At 40.7% G+C, this 23,656-nt stretch overlaps 3 protein-coding genes across 4 annotated transcripts; all 3 read left to right on the top strand.

Moving 5' to 3' along the window:
• The first annotated feature begins 84 nt into the window (after positions 1 to 84).
• Positions 85 to 9,321, top strand: LOC132276480 (probable 2-oxoglutarate-dependent dioxygenase AOP1). 2 transcript variants are annotated; one of them, XM_059777912.1, is made up of 6 exons: positions 85 to 208; positions 3,856 to 3,971; positions 4,077 to 4,852; positions 7,573 to 7,992; positions 8,105 to 8,426; positions 8,795 to 9,321. In XM_059777912.1, exons 4-6 carry the CDS (start codon positions 7,619 to 7,621, stop codon positions 9,035 to 9,037), a joined length of 939 nt encoding a protein of 312 aa, XP_059633895.1. In that variant the 5' UTR covers positions 85 to 208; positions 3,856 to 3,971; positions 4,077 to 4,852; positions 7,573 to 7,618; the 3' UTR covers positions 9,038 to 9,321. The 2 variants fall into 2 exon arrangements, with proteins under 2 accessions (XP_059633895.1, XP_059633894.1); XM_059777911.1 differs by having other exon boundaries at positions 108 to 3,971.
• On the top strand, positions 3,601 to 4,206 carry LOC132278272 (deoxypodophyllotoxin synthase-like). The gene is made up of 3 exons (XM_059780074.1): positions 3,601 to 3,747; positions 3,856 to 3,971; positions 4,077 to 4,206. Exons 1-3 carry the CDS (start codon positions 3,601 to 3,603, stop codon positions 4,204 to 4,206), a joined length of 393 nt encoding a protein of 130 aa, XP_059636057.1.
• Positions 9,322 to 10,291: 970 nt separating the features above from the next.
• Positions 10,292 to 23,573, top strand: LOC132276483 (uncharacterized). The gene is made up of 2 exons (XM_059777914.1): positions 10,292 to 11,748; positions 22,403 to 23,573. The coding sequence occupies exons 1-2, from the start codon at positions 10,341 to 10,343 to the stop codon at positions 23,353 to 23,355; spliced, it is 2,361 nt and encodes a 786-aa protein (XP_059633897.1). The 5' UTR covers positions 10,292 to 10,340; the 3' UTR covers positions 23,356 to 23,573.
• Positions 23,574 to 23,656: the final 83 nt, after the last annotated feature.

A 23,656-nucleotide genomic window follows, 5' to 3' on the forward strand; every position in this document is an offset into this window, starting at 1 on the left:
GAGATACTCAATTGGGCTATTTGCATTAAACAAGGGAAAAATACAAGTACCAGAAGAACTAGTTGATGATGAGCACCCCTAACAATTTAAGCTGTTTAATCATTTTGGATTACTTGATTATTCCACGGGTCCGCTTAACCATGGTGAATGTATGGCAAAAGCTTACTTTGGTGTTTGAGAACTCTTTTGATCTAAATCAACTCTGAATGTAAGTCCATTTCACAGTGCATCTTTGGGTTCTTATTTTCCTCATGGCTATGTGGTTTCTATCTTGATGTTCTCCAGGGATAGAAGTTTGTAGCTTTTTATAGCCATACAATGTATTTGTAGCAGATATAGAGGTCTTATTGTTAATGGCTGTGGGAAGATCCTCCTAGAATAAAATAAATAAATAAATAGATCAAGATAACAGTGTTTGCAATTGGAAGTGATTTGATTTGATGTAATTAGTAAAAATGGAGCATAAACAAGTTGAAATTTATCAATTTTAATCATACTCATTTTTCATTATTAACACACACACACAAACACACACACACATATATGGAACAAGTAGTGTAACACGCAGTGAATGCAGCTCAATTGCCATAGTTAGCATGTCATATACTTGTGTCAGTTCTTCTATGGGTTTATGCATGTTCTTCTTTGATTGTTTCCTATGATGATAATAAACTTGAATAGGTAAAGTAATGTAAAGGCAGCAACCATAATATTCATATAAAACACATCAAATTACTTCCATACTTACACAAAAACTGAGATGCGAAAAGTATTGGGCTTAAACTTAAGAAAGAAAATTTTCTTGGAACTCTTATCAATCCATAATCACCTTTGTAAAATTAGTGGTCATACAGATAATTGAATTAGGACTCAGTCTTTAATCTGCGACAAAGTGGCAGATTATATGGTGCGAAATTAATCTTTCCATTCACATAGCTACTCTAGCTAGGGCATTAAGATGTGAAATGTTTTTCACTCCATATCCATTAAGACCAAACTTCATGTTTAAAACAGTCTATATTAGTCATCACTTTCTTAGCGATGCATTGATAAATTTTACTTTATGGTGACCAGTAATAAAATTTCTGAAGAATGGGTTGTATGTCAGAAGACCTAGAGCAAAACATGCTATCTTCCTCAGTTAATTGGTATTAACAACCATCTACTTCAAAAGCTTAATCTGTTAGAAGTGGTGAAACTTTAATATTTAATCCTTTAACACACCCCCCTCACATGTGGCCTTTTGGTCCAACACGTGTTTCAATTTTTAAATATAAGGGTGATGGTGAGCTTTGAACTTGAGACCTTTAGCTCTGATACCATGTTAACAACCATCTACTCCAAAAGCTTAAGATGTTAGAGAGGGTGTAACTTTAATATCTAATCCTTCAACAGATGATAATTTTGTAAGTCTCATGCTTGAATGGATTCATTTGAAAATGGAGTCATCTCACAGATGAAGTCGTAAATCAAGAAAATTATCACTTAACCAAAACGTAAAATTGTCACAGGACATAAATTATGGTGAAGTACCTTATTGTTCTTAATGACCCTATTTAACAACTGAGACATTCAAATTACGGGGACTTCCAATCACATATTAAGGTGGTTGTATAAAATGAGCACAATTAGATCAGTTGCTGATCACTGTTTAATCTTGGTGACTATTTCTTTCTTTACTGGTGGACTATTGATTGGGTGGAGTAGAGATGGTCCTGAGGTACCTCAAAGGTGAAGGTGAAATGTTCAAATTTCAGAACATTCAACTAAGGTGTACACATAAATCTGATTTCAAAAACCTTCAAATCAGACATCATTTTTATTCTTTGAAGAAGAACTTTGAATAATATTTTGCTATTCCCTGAGTTTTTGATAAATGATCATAAAGAAACTCCATCTTCAAACATGTGTAGTCAAGGTCGGCAACATGAAAGCCTAAGATGTTAATTGGAGTTCCATTTTTAAGGTGTTGGAGATTATGAATTTCCTGAAAGTGCCTTTGGATTTCTGCTTGCTTTAGTTTTCGGAATCATATATCTATAGAGCTTAATAGTTGTTTTTCAGAGTATGCGAGTTTAACCCAAGTGGATGCTGTTTGGCCTTTTTTTTTGGTCCTTATTGGTTTTGTGACCAAAGCAAGCCAAGAGGGGGAATTCAAATGCCATTGGTGAAATAAACTCAGCTGGATATATGACTACTCATGTTTTAGCCATCTACTTTCTTTATGATCACAAAGGAATCTTAATCTATTGAAGACTAAAAAAATGTGGGATAGCATATCTAATTTATAAAGAATAGGTTACACATCTGAGAGTCCTGACTTAAACCTGCTTTTCCATTCGTCCCAAATCCCATTCGGCAGTGGTATGATGGGACTTTTCTGTTTGAGGTGTGGCTTCAGATCATCTCTGGACTATATATAGAACTACAGAAATCAAGTTAACAAATTAAGAATGCTAAAATCACTACTTTATCAGGTTAGTTAAGTGTTCTTAGTTCCAGGTTTTTGGGATTGTAGACGTGAAGGTAGTAGAAAAAACATCTAGGGATCTTTACAACGAGGGTTATAGAACTACAGATACCAAATTCTAACAAATTAGGAATGATCTTGTCAGAAACTTAATTGCCAGCATAACAAATTTGTGGAAGAGAATACGTGTAGTTTCAAATGATACTTGGGCTCCACGTAGAAGGGCCTCTACATGTTACGAAGTCCCACTGGAAGAGAAAGCAAGAATCGTGCCAGAATAGAATTAAAATAGTTCACCCCATGTAACTGAATGAGAATTTTAAGTGACACAAGTCCCCTCATCTTAATCTGTGGTGCAGAAGGCACACACGTGACGTAGAGTAAAACGAGCGAGAGAGAGAAATAAATAACAATTAGGGAATAACAAAGAACAAGGTAAACATAGAACTAAGATCCTTTTGGCATCTTTTATCATCTAGTTTTGAGAAACTTTGTTATAGATCAATTCATACAAATTTTCCTATAAATTTTATGTGTCACTTTCTATAATGAGCTACAAAAGCGGTAAAAACATAGTTTTTGTTTTTAGAGTACAGGTATTTGACAAATCTGTCAATTAACTTCCCCTGTATAAACTATCTATAAACTCAGCCTCTTAAGCTCGCCATTTGTAATTCCTGACACAATTTAACTGGTGGCACAAAAGCTAACAAAAAGGCAAGTATTTGCAATATTCCATTAGTTGAATTCCATTTTTGGAAGAAGTTGATCTAGATTTTTTTTTTAGCATGCCCGTGGAGGAAGATTACTTAATAGTAGTTTCAGATGGTATATGTGGTTATACTATAAAATTTGATGTCTTATTACAAAGCCAACATTTAGTCCATTGATGTATATGTGGTAGCTATTGGATCCATCTGAAATTCTTTTTGGCCGGCAAATATGTGAAATGCCAAGGACTTTTGGTTCATTGGTTTTATCATTAATTGCCTTGTCAATTATTTTCATATGTCTTGTTACGACACGAATAGATCTATTGAATTCTATAAAGACAGGAACAATTGAGTGCATCAAAGAATTGTACTTCAGAAGCATCTAACTTAGCTTGCTAGGTGAGAAAAATTTAGATCATGGGTTCCCAGACACCTCCCAAGCTTCCGACTGTAAATTTCAGTACTGAAAACATCAAGCCTGGCTCAAGTTCTTGGATTGCAATGTGCAATGATGTCCGGCAGGCATTTGAAGATTATGGCTGCTTTGTGGCAGTGTATGATAAAGTTTCTTTAGACCTTGATAACAATATCTTTTGTGCATTAGAAGAGTTATTTGATCTCCCCACAAAAAAGAAAGTCAAAAACACTTCTGAAATACCTTTCTTTGGCTAGATTGGGCATGAGGTTATTCCCCTCTATGAGAGCATGGGCATCAGTAATGCAGCAACTCTTGAAGAAACTCGAAGTTTCACAAATCTCATGTGGTCAGCTGGGAATGACCTTTTCTGGTATAAATTGATTTATTGTCTTGAAATAATTCTTTTAAGTTCTTTATTTATGCCTATTCATATCACTTATATTTCTTTTGTTTCTTAATTTTTGTCCTTGGTTAGTGAAACTTTGTATTCATATTCAAAGCTAGTGTCAGAATTAGAACAAGTGGTGAAGAGAATGGTATTTGAAAGCTATGGTGTAGGGAAGTACTATGACTCTCACATTGGATCAACCACTTACCTTCTTTGACTCATGAAATATAGATGTCCGAGGATGAATGAAACTAATATTGGTGTTGACAATCACACAGACAAGAGCTTCATAACCATACTCCATCAAAATCAAGTTAATGGCTTGGAAGTGAAAACAAAAGATGGCGTGTGGATTGGCTTTGAGTACAGGCCTTCATCTTTCATGGTAATGGCAGGCGATGCATTTTTGGTAGGTGGTATCTTCTACTTATCAGGAATTTCTATCTACAAAAAGTAACACTGACTATTATTCTTCCTGGTTAATCTATCTTAACTTTCCCACTTTCATTTGTTTTTAATTAGCTTATATACGATTATGCCTTAAATTTCTCCTACTAATAATATTCGAACGTTTGATGTTTTCTAGGCTAGACATGGAGCAACAATAGAGTACATTCGCCTATCCATCGTGTCATCATGAGTGGGAATGAAGTGAGATACTCAACTGGGCTATTTGCATTCAACAAGGGAATAATACAAGTACCAGAAGAACTAGTTGATGATGAACACCCCCAACAATTTAAGCCATTTGATCATTTTGGATTACTTCATTACTATTACATGGATCCGGCTAACCGTGTTGAGTGTATAGCAGAAGCTTACTGTGGCTTGAGAACTCTTTTGATCTAAATCAACTGAGTAATGTAAGTCTATTTCACAGTGCATCTTTGGGTTCTTATTTTCCTCATGGCTACGTGGGTTTCTTTCTTGATGTTCTCTATGGATAGAAGTTTGGAGCTTTTTATAGTTATACAATGTATTTGTAGCAAATATAGGGGTCTTATTGTTAATGGATGTGCCAAGATCCTTCCTAGAATAAATAAAAAAAAAAAACAAAAAGAGGGAAAAAGATAAAGATAATGGTCTATACATTTGGAAGTGATTTGATTTGATGTAAATAGTAAAAATGGAGCACAAAGAATCTGAAATTTATCAATTTTAATCATACTCATTTTTCACTTACAACATATCTGTATGGAAAAATTAATGCAATATGTGCTGAATGCAGCTTAATTGCCATAGTTAAGATGTCATGTACTTCTGCCAGTTCTTCTAGTTTTATGCACGTTCTTTGATTATTTCCAATGACAATAAGAAACTTGAATAGGTAAAATAATTGTGTCAAAAAAAAGAAAAAAAAAAAACCCAATAGGTAAAACAATGTGCAGGCGGCAATCACAGTATTTATATATAATACATCAAATTACTTGGGCAGCAATCATAATATTCTAATTAACACATCAAATTACTTGGGCAGCAATCACAGATGATGATGCAAATCATGAAAGTTATAACTTAAAAGCTAAAGATGTCACAGGACATAAATTATGGTGAAGTACCTTATTGTTCTTAATAACCCTAATTAACAATTGAGACATTCAAATTTAAGGGGACTTCCAATCACATCTTAAGGTGGTATAAAATGTGCACAGTTAAATCAGTTTGATTAAGTGGTGTAGGGATGGTCCTGAGATACCTCAATGGTTAAGGTAAAATGTTCAAATTTCTGAATATTCAATTAAGGTGTACACATAAATCTGAGTTAAAAAACCTACAAAGCAGACATCATTTTTATTCTTGGAAGAAGAGCTTTGAATAATATTTTGCTACTCCACGAGTTGTCGATAAATGATCATAAAGAAACTCCATCTTCAACTTGTGTAGTCAGTCAAAGTTGGCAACAGGAAAGCCTAAGAAAGATTATGAATTTGCTGAAAGTGTCCTTGGATTTCTGTTTGCTCTAGTTTTTCAGTATCAATAGAGAGCTTATTGGTTTTTTTCCACAGTAGGAGAGGTTTAAGCCAAGTGCGTCCAGTCTGCCCTTGGTTTTTTTTTTTTTTTCTGGTCTAGCTATGGAGGGCTTAATTGGTTTGTCACCAAAGCAAGTCAAGAGAGGGAATTCAAATACCATAGGTTACACATCTACAAGGATTCCTAACTGACGCTTCTTATCTTCCGTAATAAGATAACGTTGATTACCACATCAAGCAAGCTTACTCTAAGTCAGTAAGAGGATTAACATCTAGTAGAGAGAAGGGGGGAGGGGGGTTGTTGGGGAGGGCTTGGAGGAACTTCTTTTTAACGACAAGGGCTTTTTTATGCTTCTGTTTTGATTCTGATGAAGCCTGTAATGCTATTCTTGATCGTAGCCCATGGCATTTTCTAAGTAAGCTTCTCATTCTTAAAAAATGGGAAAAGGGTCTTACTCTCTGCAAAGCCACCATCAGTCAAATTCTAGTCTGGGTTAAGCTTTTCAACATTCCAATAGAGTGTTGGACTGAGTTGGGCTGAGAATACCCTGACTTAAACCTGCTTTTCCATCTGTCTCAATTCCTACCAGGCAGTGGTATGATGGGATTTTTCTGCTTGAGATGTGGCTTTAAATCATATCTGGACTAGATATAGAACTACAGAGACCAAACTCTAACAAATTAGGGATGATAAAAATCACTACTTTATCAGGTTAGTTAAGTGTTTTCATCGCCAGGTTTTTGGGATTGTAGGGTAGCAGAAAAGACATCTAGTGATCCTTACAACGAGGGTTATAGAACTATAGAGACCAATTTCTATCAAATTAGGAATGAACTTGTCACAAACTCAATTGCCAGCACAACAAAATTGTGGAAGAGGACATATATGGTTTCAAATGATACTCGGGCTACCTATAGAAGGGGCTTTACAGGTTACAAAGTCCCACTGGAAGAAAAAAGCAGAATTAAGCTAGAATTGAATTAAAATAGTTCACCACATGTAACTGAATGAGAATGTTCTGTGACACAAGTCTCCTCATCTTAATCTGTGGCTGCAGAAGGCACACATGTAGAAACGAGAATGAAAGTGCGGTATAAATAACAATTAGGGAATAACAAAGAACAAGATAAACATAGAACTAAGACCCTTCTGGCATCTTTTATCATCTAGTTTGGACTTTTGAGAAACTTCGTATAGATCAATCATATATCCTAATTTTTGGTATAAATTTTATGTGTCACTTTCTATAATGAGCTAGAAAGATGGTAAATATATATATATATATATATATAATTTTTGACACAAGGGTATTCGACAAATCTGTCAATTAACTTCTCCTGCAAAGACTATCCATAAAGTTGGCCTCTTAATATCATCATTTGTGATGCCTGAGACAATTTAGCTAGTAGCAAGAGCTAACAAAAAGCCAGGCATTTGCAATATTCCATTAGAGAATTTTATGCCGGCTAGAATATGTATTGCCGAACACCATGGACTCTTATCTGTTTGTCCATACCTAAATCATCAATTCTATACATTTGTCCTGTTATTCAACTTATTCATCAATACCTCCATATAAAATCATGCATAATGATGGTGTATCACACATTAGTCCCTCAGGAACCTCCAGAGTTTCAAGCTGAGAGTGAATTCAAATCATGGGTTCCCTAGCACAACCTAAGCTCCCTGTTATTGATTTCACCAAAGAAAACCTGAACCCTGGCACAAGTTCTTGGTTCTCGGCTTGTAATGATGTCCAGCATGCACTTGAAGAGTATGGCTGCTTTATTGCAGTCTATGAAAAAGTTTCTTTGGAGCTCAGCAATGAAATCTTTTGTGCATTAGAGGAGTTGTTTGATCTTCCCTCCGAAACCAAAGTCCTAAACACCTCTGATAAGCCTTACTATGGCTATTTTGGGCAACACCCTGCAGCTATGCTCCATGAAAGCATGGGAATTGGGGAAGCAACAACTCTGGAGGCAATTCAAAGTTTTGCAAATGTCATGTGGCCCTCTGGAAATGACCATTTCTGGTAAAATGTATTATAGTTTACATTATAATAATCCTTCAGAGTTCTTTATCGGTGCTTGCTCATACCAACTCTTGTACATCTTTTCTCTCTTCTGGTCTTCCTTGGTTGACAGTGAACTTGTGCATTCATATTCAAAGCTAGTATCAGAATTGGATCAAATGGTGACCAGAATGGTGTTTGAAGGTTATGGTGTGGAGAAGTTCTGCGACTCTCATATTGGATCAACGACTTTCCTCCTCCGTGTCATGAAATATAGAGCACCCCAGATGAATGAGACTAATCTTGGTGCCGATGTTCATACAGATAAGAGCTTCATCACCATACTTCATCAAAATCAGGTTAATGGTTTGGAGGTGAAAACGAAAGACGGTGAATGGATTACTGTTGATTTTCCCCCTTCTTCGTTCGTAGTCATGGCGGGTGATGCATTCTTGGTAGGTCCTGTTTTCTACTTTTCATCCTGGTTAAGTTTCCCAAATGCACTTATGCAACAAGGACACTTTTGAAAATAACATGATTATAATGTTCATTTCCCTTGAGTTTTCCCCAATAAATTATGCGTAACTTTCCTTATGCTTAAATAAAATTGCTGAAGAATTTTTTTTTTTTTTTTTTTTTTCCCGAAATATATTTGGAAGTAGCCACAAATCTCACACCTTTTAGAGGACTAGATGAGTTGGAACTTCTTGAACACCAACTTTCTTGGTGATTTTCTTTTACAAAATTGAAAGGATTATTGGTTGATTATGCTTTACTGAGCTTTTGTCTACTAAGAGTGGATGATGTTCATTTGTTGACTTAGGCATGGAGCAATGGCAGAATACATTCTCCCTTGCATCGAGTCATCATGACTGCGAATGAAGCGCGATACTCACTGGGGCTATTTGCATTCCACAAGGGGATAATACAGATACCAGAAGAGCTAGTTGATGACAAACACCCGTTACAATTCAAGCCCTTTGATCACTTCGGATTACTTCATTTCTTCGTCACCGACGTGGGTAGGCAGAAAGAGAGCACTGCAAAAGCCTACTGTGGGGTTTAAGGCCTTCTCCGATCTTAAAGAACTCCGAATAATCTTATGTTAATTTCCTGGTTAGATTTCTGGTTACATGTTCTGTAATTTCATGAATGTCATTAGTGTTTTCACTTCTTCATTGCTTGGTACTTCTTAGTATACCAAAGTTACGTTGGTGTGTAATGATTCTCTATGAATAGAAGTCTAAGCTTTTACATTAAGGTCAAAAAATGTGGTTGTAGAACATGGGAGTTCTTGATGTTAATGGCTTTGCCGGTCTCTTTACTCTCTGTAGCAAGTCAAATAAAAAAAATGAATTACTTATCTTAGAACATACGTAGTATATAGTTTTTCCATAATCAATGATTATATATTGGTATATAACAGAATGGTTGGATATTTTCTTTTATGTTTTTGTGTTCCTAGAGTTTTTTTTTTTTTTTTTCACATCCGGTTTAACAAACCTCATTGGTTTGAACTTTGAATGTATTAAAAGAAGTGGATAGAAAGGAAAATAATGGTACATTGGTACTCACTCATGTATTCTGTGCCTCGTCAATAGTGGAAAATGAACTCCCGAGAAATGAAATTGTCTGGAAAATTATGCAAACTTTATGAATTAGTCTATCTCGAAACTAAAACTCAATCCACCAATATCCAATTGCATTCACAATACTTATTGTAAGTTGTAACAATAAAAATACGAATAAAAAAAAATAATTCTTACTAAATGAAATAATTAATTTAAAACTCAATATTAGATACTGGTATTTGTTTTTTATATAAAAATTTTTATTATATTTTTAATTACTAATATTATATTTTAAAATTATACTATAATTATATTATTTTTTAAAAATATAATTATAAAATTACAGTCGTGTCTTTAAACTGTTCTACAAATTCATGAATCATGCTATGTATAAACCTGTACAAAAAAGGAAAAAAAAAAGAAAAAAAAAGGCAAAATTAAATGAAAATGTTTGTCCATGATTGAAATTAAAATCTGAATTTTTTTTATTTTTTCCAATTCTAAATTAATTTGAATTTGAAGGAGCCCTTCGGTATTCCCAAGGTTAACATAATTTGATTTGTAATGGAAGTACCAAAGGAGAAATTATTAAATAATTTTAATTTATTTGATGTTTGATGGATTAATTAAATAAAGACAATGATGTAATTTTGTAATTTATTAATGTACTTTTATGAGGCGGTTTTCTCAATTCAAAAATATGTATTTAACTGGTCCACAGTACCAAACACGAAAAGGACAGTCTCTTCTTGACTGAAAGAGCTAAAAGTGAAAGAGAGATATAATAACAAATTAAAAATGAATCATCAATCACCATTTTCATCTTCAACCTCAATCCCTTTATTCTCTGCGTTCTCTTCGTCATCTTCGACCCAATACTCACCAACGTCATTATCTTCCTCGCAATTCTCATTCCCTTCGTTGAACCCTAACTCATCCTCTTCGTCGTCTTCTTCAACTTTTGCCTTTGCTTTCACTTCCCCCTCCTCGTCTTCTCCCTTCGCAAACCCTAACCCTAGCTTCACTTCCGCTCCTTCCTTAGGCTTTGGGTTGTCCACTTCTTCTTCTCCATTTTCGGTTTCTGCGACGAGCACGGCCGATCCGCTTCTGTTTGGGACGATTTGGGGGTGGGTATCATCGTCTCCCTTACCCAATTCTGATCTATTCGGATCTTCTTTGTTTCCGGATTCCACTAACCGAACCATGTTTGGACCTGCTTCTTTTGGTCCTAGGTCTCCGTTCGGATCATCTTCTGCCAACTCTGTTTCTACTGGTGCTTCTTTAGGTCCTACGGCTCTGTTCGGATCATCTTCTGCCAACTCTGTTTCTACTGGTGCTTCTTTAGGTCCTAGGTCTCTGTTCGGATCATCTTCTGCCATCTCTGTTTCTACTGGTGCTTCTTTAGGTCCTACGGCTCTGTTCGGATCATCTTCTGCCAACTCTGTTTCTACTGGTGCTTCTTTAGGTCCTACGACTCTGTTCGGATCATCTTCTCCCAACTCTGTTTCTACTGGTGCTTCTTTAGGTCCTAGGTCTCTGTTCGGATCATCTTCTGCCAACTCTGTTTCTACTGGTGCTTCTTTAGGTCCTACGACTCTGTTCGGATCATCTTCTCCCAACTCTTTTTCTACTGGTGCTTCTTTAGGTCCTACGACTCTGTTCGGATCATCTTCTCCCAACTCTGTTTCCACTTGTGCTTCTTTAGGTCCTAGGTCTCTGTTTGGATCACCTTCTCCCAACTCTGTTTCTACTGGTGCTTCTTTAGGTCCTACGACTCTGTTCGGATCATCTTCTCCCAACTCTGTTTCTACAGGTGCTTCTTTAGGTACGGGTTCGATTACTACGACCCTGTTCGAATCATCTTCTCCCAATTCTGTTTCTACTAGTGGTTTTTCAAGCTTGATTTGGTCTGGTTCGTCTTCTAGACCTTCTTCAACCTTGTTTGGATCAGATTCTTCGTCATTGTTTTCAACTGTCACGACCAACGCCTGTGTGGCTACAACAACCTCTTCTTCGTGGCCAGCATATCCTGCTTTTTGTCCGAGTTATTCTTCATCCTCGACTACTACTGCTTCAGCAGCTTCAGCTACTAGCACAGCTACTTCATCAGCCACTGCTGGTTCTTTTTCGAGTTCTGGTACCAGCAGTTCACCTGATTCCTCCGGCGTTACTTCAACATTGCAATCAGCTGTTTCTCCTCTGTTTGGTGAGTTTCTTGGTCTTTTCCAGATTTAAATTGTTTAATTTATCTTCTTCAATGTTGCAAAGATAGTTACTTTTATATCTATATATGTGAGAAGAGTAATGCTATTGAGGCTGAAATTTAGGTGGACTAAAACAATGTGAAATTGAGATCGCAGTCATGTGGGCTCACATGATGTCATCTCTTCAATATCCATTGATGATCTTCCTTTGGCATTGACTAATTAGGCTAAGTCTTTCCAATTTGAAAAGAATGTTCATGTCTGATAACCTTGTTTGCATTATTTTATTATTCATGATTGGGCTCCTCAAATTTAATATTCAGTCTCTTGTTGTTTGGTTTTGAAACTTGTGTGTTCATATAGAATATGACTGTCATTACTTGGAGAATTCACAGTTACAATTTTATTTTAATTTTTTTGCTTCCTTAATCACTTTATTAAAACATGTGGCACATACTTATCAAAAGAATAAAATAAATTAAAATAATAAAACAAAGCATGAACTCTTGGGGTTTATTTTATTTTTTATTTTTTTAATTTTTTGGTTTGGTTTTGTATGTGTGGGTTGCCGCAGGGTAGGGGTAATTGAATAAAAACCCTTTGAACTATAAATTCTGTATAACCCTTTACTAAATGTTTAACAAATATTACCGCCTTGAAATACCAAATATTTTGCAAGAAATGAACAGTTAAAGAAATTGTTATTATTTTTCTACAATCACATCCATGAAGTTACCATTAAGAATCAATTGGTTGATGCATTAGGTGTTTATTTATTTATTTTATTTTTTTGGACCCCTCAATTAACCTGAGGAGGCCCGAAGTGACATGGGCCGGATATGACTTGCAAACGCGACATCCGGTCCGTACAGATGGGTCAGGCCCATAGAAAGACACTGCCATATGGGCCGAACACGAATAGCCCATCAAAGATGACCAGAACTCATAGAGGAATGGGCCTAGATCCAGCAGCCCATCAACATTTGTAAATATCTATAAATAGGAGAAGTAATGGATAGAGGAAGGGGGATATTTTTTTGGTTGAAATGTAAGAATTCTAGAGAGAGAAAGGGAGGAGGAATTTCTTGCATCTTCAATTGGCGCCGTCTGTGGGAAGCGAAGTTGGATCCAGATCTGAGCGATTGTGACCTACTTTGGAGGAATTTTAGTTCCTGTTGCTTTGGCAGAAGTGGCTTCAGATCTACGCAACAACGAGTTGTTCGATTGTGGCAGGATCTGACGGATTTAGAATTCGAACAATTCAGATCTCGTCAACCGTGAGCATAATTCGGAGAATTCAAAACCAGATCTGAAAAATTCCCACTCACGAAGCTCGGATCTACTCACGAACTTGAGATTAATGCCTTTACTCCGTTCAGGAATAATGATAGGTGAAAGCTCCAATCCGATGGAGGCTGTCCAGCAAACGAAGCTTGAGGAGTTGATGAACTTGATCGAGGCTCTCAAAAAAGAGAATGCAGAATTGAAAGCTGGAATGCAACATCAGCAAATACCCGCGGTTTCGCGTCCACTTCCGGCCGGTGAAGGAGGTGTTCAATCTAATATCGCGCATCAAGGCGAGCAGGACGAGAACAATCGGTCAGCTCTCCACCGTGATGAAAGGAGGATGGATGATTTGCCGCCAAATGCTCGTCGAGTTGAGGATCACGAAGGATCGACTCACGTTGATCCGCGACATGAGCAGATCAGACAGAACGAAGCCATGACCTTCGATCCGCATCGGGAAAGGTTCAACCGAGAGGAAGTGATAGAGGTTGATCGCCGCCAAGTTGCGTCGCCTTAGCAGAGAGAGTTCATAGAGGAACGGTCGTTCGATCCGTCCTACCGGCCCTCCATGGCTACAATCACTCATCGCGGTTCGGAGAGCAGAACAGTAGCTCACAGAGCTACCATTGGGCGCCAAAGAGAGAATGAAGCACTCCGATCCGCGGCTCGGACGGTTGATTCACCATTCACTGACGAGATCCTGAATGCCCCGCATCCAAGGAAGTTTGCTATGCCAGTCTTTATTCTGTTTGACGGAACAACCGATCCGATCGATCATGTGTACCATATCCAGTTGAAGATGGCCTTGAATACGGAAAACGACACTTTAATGTGCAAATGTTTCCCTACAAGCCTAGCTGGACCGGCGCTCAGCTGGTTCAAGAACTTGCCTAGGAGCTCCATTGGTAGCTTCCGAGACCTGTGCGATCGGTTCATAAGCCAGTACTATGGGAACAAGCGTCCGCCGAAGGACATCTCAAGCCTATTCACAATGAGACAGCACAAAGACGAACGTCTCCAGGCTTTTCTCACCAGGTTTAATCTCACTGAGTATGGTGATCGAATGCCACCCTTCTACAGCGGTTCAAGCCTTCAAGTTAGCCATGACACGTGGCACTCTGTTCCATACCAGTTTGGTAGTGAACACGCCGACGACTATGGATGAACTCAATGAAAGAGCCGACGGCTTTGTGCGCCTAGAAGAAGAGGAGGCAGCCAATGCTCGGACAGCGTCGCTCGTGTCGACCGAGGAAAAGTCCAAGGCAAAGATCAGGCAGAAGCAGGCTCAGCCGCAGCGTCAGACCTCCTGGAAGGCAGAAAAGAGGTCCAGGGAGGAAGAGTTGATCACTCTGCTGAAGGTCACTCTGGCGAGGCTATATCAGGAGAACAAAGATAAGTTTCATCCACCACTGCCAATTAGGCAACCCCTCGAACAGAGAGATCAGACTAAACATTGTGTTTTTCACTCCGATTTCGGTCATCAGACTAACGAATGCAGGAATTTGAGAAGGCAAGTGGAGATGTTGATAGCTAGAGGGGAGTTCGCGAGTTATGTTCAAGGCTCGGCGACAGAGCAGAATCGACCGATGGAACAAATAAAAAGGAGTTATAAACAAAGCTCCCACAATTCACAACCAGTTCGTATAATCAATGCTATCCACGGTCGACCCGAGCCCAGCGAAGATTCAGATGAGCTACTCCGAGCGCGCCTACGGCAGGCGCAGATGAAGAAAAGGGTCAGCAGTGTGAATACTCTACACCAGCAGATCACATCGATACAGATAAAGTTCGACAGGACAGACCTGCAGCGTGTTCAAGTCCCCCATGAAGACCCGTTGGTAGTCAGTTTGACAGTGGCGGACTGCCTGGTGCGCAGAGTTCTGATCGATCCCGGGAGCAGTGCGAATGTCATGCCGAGGGACACATTTGATCGGCTCGAGATTAAACCAGAGAGGCTCAAGCCCACTGGAAATCCCCTGTTAGGATTCGATGGCAAGAGGGTGGAGCCCGTCGGAATGGTGGAAGTAGAAGTTCAAGCTGCAGAACGAGCTCTTATGGAAACTTTTGTGGTTGTAGAGATTCACCCCTCGTACAATCTCCTGATGGGAAGAGGATGGATTCACAGAGTCCAAGGTGTATCCTCAACTTTGCATCAGGTCATGAGGTGCCTCGGACCCGATGGAAATAAGGTGATAGACATTCGTGGGGATCAGGTTGCAGCCAAAGAGTGTTATTCCGTCACACTAAAGTATGCTGGGAAAGCGAAGGCGCCCGTCCGATCGGCAAGCCCCAGATAGCAATTACATGAACCTCCGCCCAAGCAGAACAGGGTGGAGGAGTCAGTTGACTTGACCGAAGAGCCCCTTCTGGATGTGCAGATCGATCAGTCCAGGCCAGAGCGAACTACCAGAGTAGGAATAAGACTAACCAGGGAAGAGCAGCAAGAGCTAGTTGACTTCTTGTCTCACAATGTCGATGTATTTGCATGGAGTCACCTAGTCATGCCTGGAATTAATCCCTCCGTATCCTGTCATTCCTTGAATGTCAATCCCAATTTCAAACCAGTAAAAAAAAAGCAACGAAGATTTGCTCCAGAACGCAACCAAATCATAGCCGAGGAAGTTGATAGGCTGCTTGATGCGGGATTTATCAGAGAAGTACACTACCCTGATTGGTTGTCCAACGTCGTTGTCGTGCAGAAGAAGAATGGGAAATGGCGAGTATGCATTGATTTCACCAATTTGAACAAAGCCTGTCCGAAGGATAGCTTCCCGCTGCCAAAGATTGATCAAATGGTGGATGCCACCACCGGGTATGAGCGTTTGACCTTTCTGGACGCTTATTCAGGTTATAATCAGATCCCTATGAACCCGGCAGATGAAGAAAAAACTTCTTTTGTAACCGAGCGAGGGACATACTGCTACAAAGTTATGCCTTTCGGACTAAAGAACGCGGGAGCAACTTATCAAAGACTTGTTAGCAAAATTTTCAAGGATCAAATAGGAAAGATTGTGGAAGCCTATATTGATGATATGGTGGTAAAGAGTAGGAAGAAGGATGATCATCTGAAACATCTGCAAGATGTATTTGATGTGCTGAGGCGATATGGGATGAGGCTCAATCCAACCAAGTGCTCGTTCGGTGTGAGTTCCGGTCAGTTTTTGGGACACGTGGTCAACCGCAGAGGCATCGAAGTTAGCCCCGCTCAAGCAGAGGCTTTGATTAAGAATGCCGAGCCAAAGACGATCAGAGAGGTGCAAGCCCTCACAGGACGAATAGCTGCATTAAGTCGATTCATTTCTAAGTTGTCAGACCGCTGCAAGCCGTTCTTTGACACGATTCGGAGTCATGGAAGACAGGTCTGGGGAGATGAGCAACGACAAGCACTGACCCATTTGAAGGAATATATGCAGAATCCACTAGTCCTGTCAGCCCCGGATCCAGAAGAAAAGTTATTTTTATATCTTGGAGTATCTAGTGTTGCGACGAGTGCCGTTCTGATTCGTTGCAAGGAAGGGGTGCAACACTCGGTATTTTATGTCAGTAAAACAATGACCGAGGTAGAACGAAGATACTCGAAGGCCGAACGGGTGATACTTGCACTTGTAAACGCAAAAAGAAAGTTGAAGCATTATTTCGAATCCCACCCTATAGCTGTTCTAACAACTTTTCCAATCAGAGTGCTTATGCACAAGCCAGAACTCTCGGGCAGAATGACAAAGTGGGCTATAGAGTTAAGTTCATTTGACATAACATATGAGCCGAGAACAGCTGTCAAAGGACAAGCGGTAGCCGATTTCCTGCTAGAATGTGACTCTGAGGACACGGAAGAAGACCTTAGGTGCGGCTCTTGGAAGCTTTTGTGGATGGCTCCTCTAACCAGATGGGGGCTGGAATTGGGGTTAAACTGCAAACCCCAGAGGGTACTTCTTTGAGTCAAGCACTCAGACTTGAGTTCCGAGCCACCAATAATGAAGCGGAATACGAGGCGTTACTGAATGGGTTAAAGTTGGCCAGAGAGCTACAGGTCAGAAGTTTGACTGTTTATAGTGACTCATAGTTGATTGTTCGGCAGGTAAATGGTGAGTACGCGACCAAGGATGACACGATGGAGGCATATCGTTCTGCCGTTCTGCATAAAGCCAAGGACTTTGCAAAGATTGAATTCATACAGTTACCGAGGGAACAGAACGCAGATACGGACCGGTTAGCATGTAGTGCTTCGAGTTCTGGTGAAACATTGGCGAGGGTGATTCCCATAGGAATATTAACCCAGCCATCTATTTTCGAAGAACCTTTGGACTCTGACCCTTGGCAAGTCAATGTCATACCGTATGAACCGAGTTGGATTCATCATCACTTATATTCGAGATGGCGTTTTGCCTATGCAAAGGGATGAAGCTAGGAAAATCAAAAAGAATGCTGCAAAATACGCCATCGTGCATAACCAGCTGTACAGAAGGTCCTACTCTGGCCCATACTTGAAGTGTGTCACCCCCGCAGAGTCGCAGCAGGTGTTGCGAGCTATTCATGAAGGCGTATGTGGCAATCATTCTGGGTGAAGATCGTTAGCGCATAAAGCAATGACACAAGGGTATTTCTGGCCGAACATGTCAAGAGATGCGGAGGAGTTCTCTCGAAGGTGCGATAAATGTCAACGATATGGACCATTGATCCACCAACCACCTGAGGAATTGCACGTAATGGCCTCACCATGGCCTTTCGCGCAATGGGGGATAGATGTGGTCGGTCCTCTGCCAACGGCAAGAGCTCAGAACAAGTATGTGCTACTGGCCACGGATTACTTCACTAAGTGGGTGGAAGCAGAACCATATCCAAGCGTGACTCAGACTCATGTGAGACGATTTATTTGGAGCAATATTATCTGCCGTTTCGGCGTTCCAAGGTCAATAGTCATGGATAATAGCACGAACCTCGACAGCAAGCAAGTAAGAGAGCTGCTGGAGGAGTATGGAATAAATCAGAAGTTGGCTGTAGTAAGTCATCCTCAGGCCAATGGACAAGCAGAAATCACAAACAGAACAATTTTCGCCTGCATTAAGAAGAAGCTGGAGAACCATAAAGGGAAGTGGTTGGATGAGCTCCCGAACGTCCTATGGGCTTACAGGACCACCCCAAGGCGGCTCACTGGAGAGAGCCCGTTTGCAATGGCATATGGTACCGAGGCGGTTATACCGGTTGAGCACTTGGTCCCAACTATCAGAAGCTTAGCATGGAGTCGAGATTAGAACGACAGAATATTAAGATTGAACCTCGATATGATAGACGAAAAGAGGGACGCTGCAGCAATAAGGTTAGCATAATACCAGCAAGTATTGGCGAATAGTCACAACAAAATAGTGAAGCACAGAGATTTTGCCCCTGGCGATCTGGTTCTGAAAAGAAAGGTGGGGATAGTCAAAAAAACGATGCCACCATGGGAAGGCCCATACAGAATTGCAGAAGTCATAGGGAAGGGAGCATATACGTTAGAGACCATGGCGGGAAGGTTGGTCAGCAAGCCCTGGAATGCCATGTCTCTGAAGAGGTACTACCAATAAAAGCTAAGTTTCGGCTTTATTGGGTGTTGTTTGTTGTCAATCAAGTACGTATGAATGTGCAAATTCCTGAAATTTATAAAAATAACTTTCCTTTTCAATGGGTTTTCAAAAAAAAAAAATAAAAAGCCAAGTGGCAAGTGGCATTCTAGCCGAGCGCCAGGCACTTAAGCAAAATAAGTGGCAGCTGGCACCATAAGCCGAACGCCAGGCACTTGCTAAAAAATAAAAAGCCAAGTGGCAAGTGGCATTCTAGCCGAGCGCCAGGCACTTAAGCAAGATAAGTGGCAGCTGGCACCATAAGCCGAACGCCAGGCACTTGCCATAAACACGCACACGACAAAGTTAATATAAAAAAAAAAGAAAAGAAAAAGTATATATATATTGAAAATGGGTTTGAACAGAGCGTAACACAAAGAAAAAAGAGAAAAAAGAGTTCTGTCATCTCATTCATGATAAGCATTGGAGTTACAAAAAATGAGGTACTCAAGTCACATTGTTACAAAAAAAGTATGGAATCGAAGAGTCTGGAGGAGTCCTAGCTAGCTGCCCCAGTACCGACAGCCTCCTGGTTGTGCCGATCTGCCTCCTCGGTCCCGTCAGCCATCTCACCCTCACGAGGTGGGGAATCAAGATGAATAACAGAGTCATTCTGCTGGGGGACAACGTCAGCAGTGACTATGGGAGATACCATAGTTGACGAATGAGGAACGGTAGGAGGAGCTGTAGTGATCCTAGAGGAAGCAATATCCTGACATTCATCAAATATGTGCTCCGCTTCGGTGGGTTCTAGGTCAACATAGACCCCCAGAGGATCAATCCCTAAATCCTTATCAACCTCATCTGGGGTTGAGCTGGTCTGTCCCTCAGCCGGAACTCGGTCGGAGAAACCTTCTCGGAATCCCTGAGCATATCTAAGAGCTCCGACTCTTGAGAACCGAGCATGAAGAGCCAGCATTCCACCGTTCACTCTGCTGATGGTATCAATCAGAGCATTGCGCTCGTCCAGAGCTCTTTTCTCAAAAGCCATCCGAGCAGACTGTTCATCAGCCAGAAGGCACTGGAGCTCTGCCTTTTCGTCTCTGATTGAATCACGTTCAGTCTGCCAGACACTCTTCTCAAGCTGGAGGGCATCCTTCTCATCCTGAAGAGAGTCGTTTTCTTTCTTCAAGACATCTCTTTCTTGTTCGGTTTTTTCAAGCCGAGCCAATACCTCGGTATTCTTGCTGGCGAGAAGGTCGTTTTCCTTATTGGCCACCTCCAGGCTGTCAGAGAACTTACGGGCCCTGGCATTCCCTATTTCCACCTGCTTCTGCATAGCCATCATACCGAATAAAGTCTACATAGATATACATTAATAATGGTTAAACCGATAGTCTGGTCGGATGAAGGCAAGACCAAATAGTATGAGAGGATTCATGAGTTAGAAAATAAAAGTCACCTCCATGGCAGATTGGGGAAAGCGGCTGAACACATCCTTTTGGGATAGACCTTTCGCCGCCTCAAGGTCTTTCGGAGTCCACATGCTCCTATAATACACAATGGCGGTCTGGCCATCCTTTAACATGGTCTCGTTCGGCTTCACGAACGTCCCATCCGTTCGGGTGTACCGAGGAGCCCATGGTGGTAAAGCGGGAAGAGAAGGAGAAGCAGAAGCAGAAGCAGAGGCACCAGCTGCAACAGGCCCGGAGGGGGCAGAAGCTCCGACTGGGCGATGCAAGAGAGCACTCGGCCCAGAGACTCGGGTCCTTCTTATAAGAGGTTTCTCCTCAGGGTCGACTCCACCGTCAGGATGAGGCCTTTTGCCTCGTTCTTTGTCCCGAGCGCCCCCAGCGGCAGCAGGGGCAGTAGTGACTTGTGGAGACGCGCTCGGGTTGGTAGCAGGGGTGCTGACAACAGGATCAATAGCCACCGTACTCGGGATGGTGTCAGAGATGGTGGCTGAGGAAGAGGCTGATGCAGGAGAGGAGGTTGCTCCAGCAGCAGAAGTGGTTGGGGGAGTATTTTTCCTCCTACCAAAGGATGGAATCTGACGCCTGCTCATGGTATAGCCGAGGGATGAGAGCGCTAGAAGGTTGTCTGAAGTGAGGAGGTCTGAGCAAGAAGGAATATCGTTCAGAACGTATTTCTTCAAGTAATTACTCCTATCCCTGCAAACACTGTAGCTCAAGTCATCACAAGGTATGCCTAAGGAGCGACATAAGAAAGTACAAAAGCGAGGAACGCATGTTTCGCAGGGACAATCGTTTTTATGAGATTTGAATTTCTTATATGAGGAAACAGAACAGACGCCAAAGGCGCTCGGGATTGGGTAATCCTCTGCAGCCGGCGAAGACCAGGCCCCACTGATGCCCACAATGTTATCCCTCCAACCCTTTTCAGATTTGATTGTATCCGTACATATGGACATCTTGTCGATCGGGTAGAGGTGGTAGAATGGCTCGTTAGTTCGGATCTTACTAAACTTATAACACAGAAGAAGATCTATGAGGTCAAGGTCCAGACTTCTGTCACGAATCAACAGTAGCATAACGGATATGATTCTAAATAAATTGGGGTTTACCTGCAGGGGGGATATCCCCAGTCTATTGAAGACATAATTAAAGAAGGGGTGCAGAGGGAACCTAACGACATTCAGTTGAAGGTTTGAAAATAAAACTTCGCCGGGAAGAAGGCCGGCACCGGTCATAATATTAACATCCTTAGGGCAAACCCTAACTTGGATGTTGTCAGGAAGTCTAAGTCTCATACGAAGAACATCTAGATCTACAACCATGGTGGAAGTGATTGAAGGATCTAAAAGGGTAAAAAGAAGCCTGCCGAAAGTAAAAAAGAACAAAACTAACCTCTGAGGTAGAAAGCAACAAAGAGCACTGCAAGACCGCTGGAAGAATGACTCTTGAAGGATTTCACCGGAAGAAATTTAGCATTGTTCTAAAAACATGAACGAGAGATTTGACTGATGATGGAGACGGTAAAAAGGCATGAAGTGGTATTCTAGAGCCTTATAAAGGCGAGGGGGACCCGAGGGCCGAAGCGTCAGGAAGGCGAGAAATTCATCGAGCCCCAGAACATTGATTCTGGATCTGACCGTCCGTTCCCCCATGTGGGTTTCTCGAGCCGTCAACGTCATGATGAGACGCCTTCAATAATTACCCCCTTATTAAACAAGGGGTAATTATGGGGGCAGTTGAGGAGGCCCGAAGTGACATGGGCCGGATATGACTTGCAAACGCGACATCCGGTCCGTACAGATGAGTCAGGCCCATAGAAAGACACTGCCATATGGGCCGAACACGAATAGCCCATCAAAGATGACCAGAACTCATAGAGGAATGGGCCTAGATCCAGCAGCCCATCAACATTTGTAAATATCTATAAATAGGAGAAGTAATGGATAGAGGAAGGGGGATATTTTTTTGGTTGAAATGTAAGAATTCTAGAGAGAGAAAGGGAGGAGGAATTTCTTGCATCTTCATAACCCTTTTGGATTAATTGCATAAAACCCACTAAGCTATATGTTTTTCTAAAAAAATTGCATATTACTGAGTACTACTTATTCGATGGGGTAACATGCAACTTTTTTTTTTTGAATAAGTAACATGCAACTCACTTATTTAAAAAAAAAAAAAAGGAAAAAAAGAAAAAAAGAAAAAAGTAACATGCAACTTATTTATAGTTCAGGAGAATTTCATGCAGTTAACCTTAAGGTCATTTTAGTAATTTTCAGGACTCATTTTACTCATTTAACAGTAGCTTACCAACAGTTAGATGTTGGATTGAGTTGAAATTCATCCTTAATTCATTTCAGGAACCCCCTCTTCCTTGTCTGGAAGTTGTTCAGGGTGTTCTGCTATTTCTGTCAGGGCAGGCTTAGTTGATGAAGAGGAAAAGGTTGTGTGTGAGCAAGTGAAGAACAGAGTAGTAAAGCAGTCAATAGTTCAAACTGCCAGTCATGGGGCTGGGGAGGACGAGCTTCAAATAGTGAGGCAAGATCAGGATGAGAAAGGGGATGTCTGGGAGGGTGTTGAGACTACAATAGTGTCTACTACCGGGACCAGCTTGGATGTAGTTGAGGTGGTGACCTTTCCAATGGTAGTCTCTGCTGAGGCTGTTGTGCCGATGGTGCCAACAGTAGAGGCTACCATAGTTACCACAGGAACCCCAGAGGTAGAGTCTGTAGTTCCAGTCAATGTGGTGGTAACACCACCTGGCAATAAGGTAGAAGTAGACCAAGAGGAGCCATGTGAGAATGCGTCTTCTGAAACTGGTGCTCCGGGGGATACTCAGGGTTCCATTGTATCAGACATGAATGAGTATACTCTCTCTCCCCATAATGATTTTATCATCAAGAAAGTTTTTGCAAAGTGTGGTGACATTACATTAGGGAGCATACTGAAGAGTACAGCTGCTAAGTCTGCATTTTTGGAGTTGGTTGCTGATGTCGTGGATCGACTATGCACCCATACTCTGGACACACTAGATTCAAATGAATTGCAGCTCATACAGAAACAGATAGCTGATGCAGCTACGGTTGGGTATAATGTGGAGTGGTTGCAACAAAGGGTTGACAGAGTTATTGCAGTTTCAAAACGCAAAGTACGCGAGATGGAGTTGGATGAGTTACGGCAACAGATAGATGCTGCAAGGAAATCTCTTATAGAAATGGAGTTCCGACAAATGGTTTTGACAGAGGAGTTACATGCCATTGAAATAGAAGGGAGCAGCTTCAGTGGGTCTAATCTAGGTGGAGGACTACTATAATGGGTGCATAGGTGAATGAAGGGATATTGTAAATCATTTGATCTTTGTATTTTTCCCTTTTTTTCTCTCTCCCTTATATATATATATATCCACCGGTCTGTTTTGTGTCCTGTTCCATATAGGAATGGAAAGAATGAAAAGACGTACAGAATTTTTCATTAATGAGGCTAAATTTTGTTCCTCTTCTAATCTTAATTTTTGTTTTTATTGTCTTCTAACTTTTTGTTTGAGGTTTTTGTTGTTGCTGTTATATACTTTTATTTGTTGCAGCAACTGGAAGAAGAGATGTTCATGGCTCTAT

This window comes from Cornus florida, unplaced genomic scaffold (assembly GCF_030987335.1).
Source record: "Cornus florida cultivar Cherokee Brave unplaced genomic scaffold, ASM3098733v1 CherokeeBrave_3.0.0_Hap2_Chr10, whole genome shotgun sequence".
Taxonomy (NCBI): Eukaryota; Viridiplantae; Streptophyta; class Magnoliopsida; order Cornales; family Cornaceae; genus Cornus; species Cornus florida.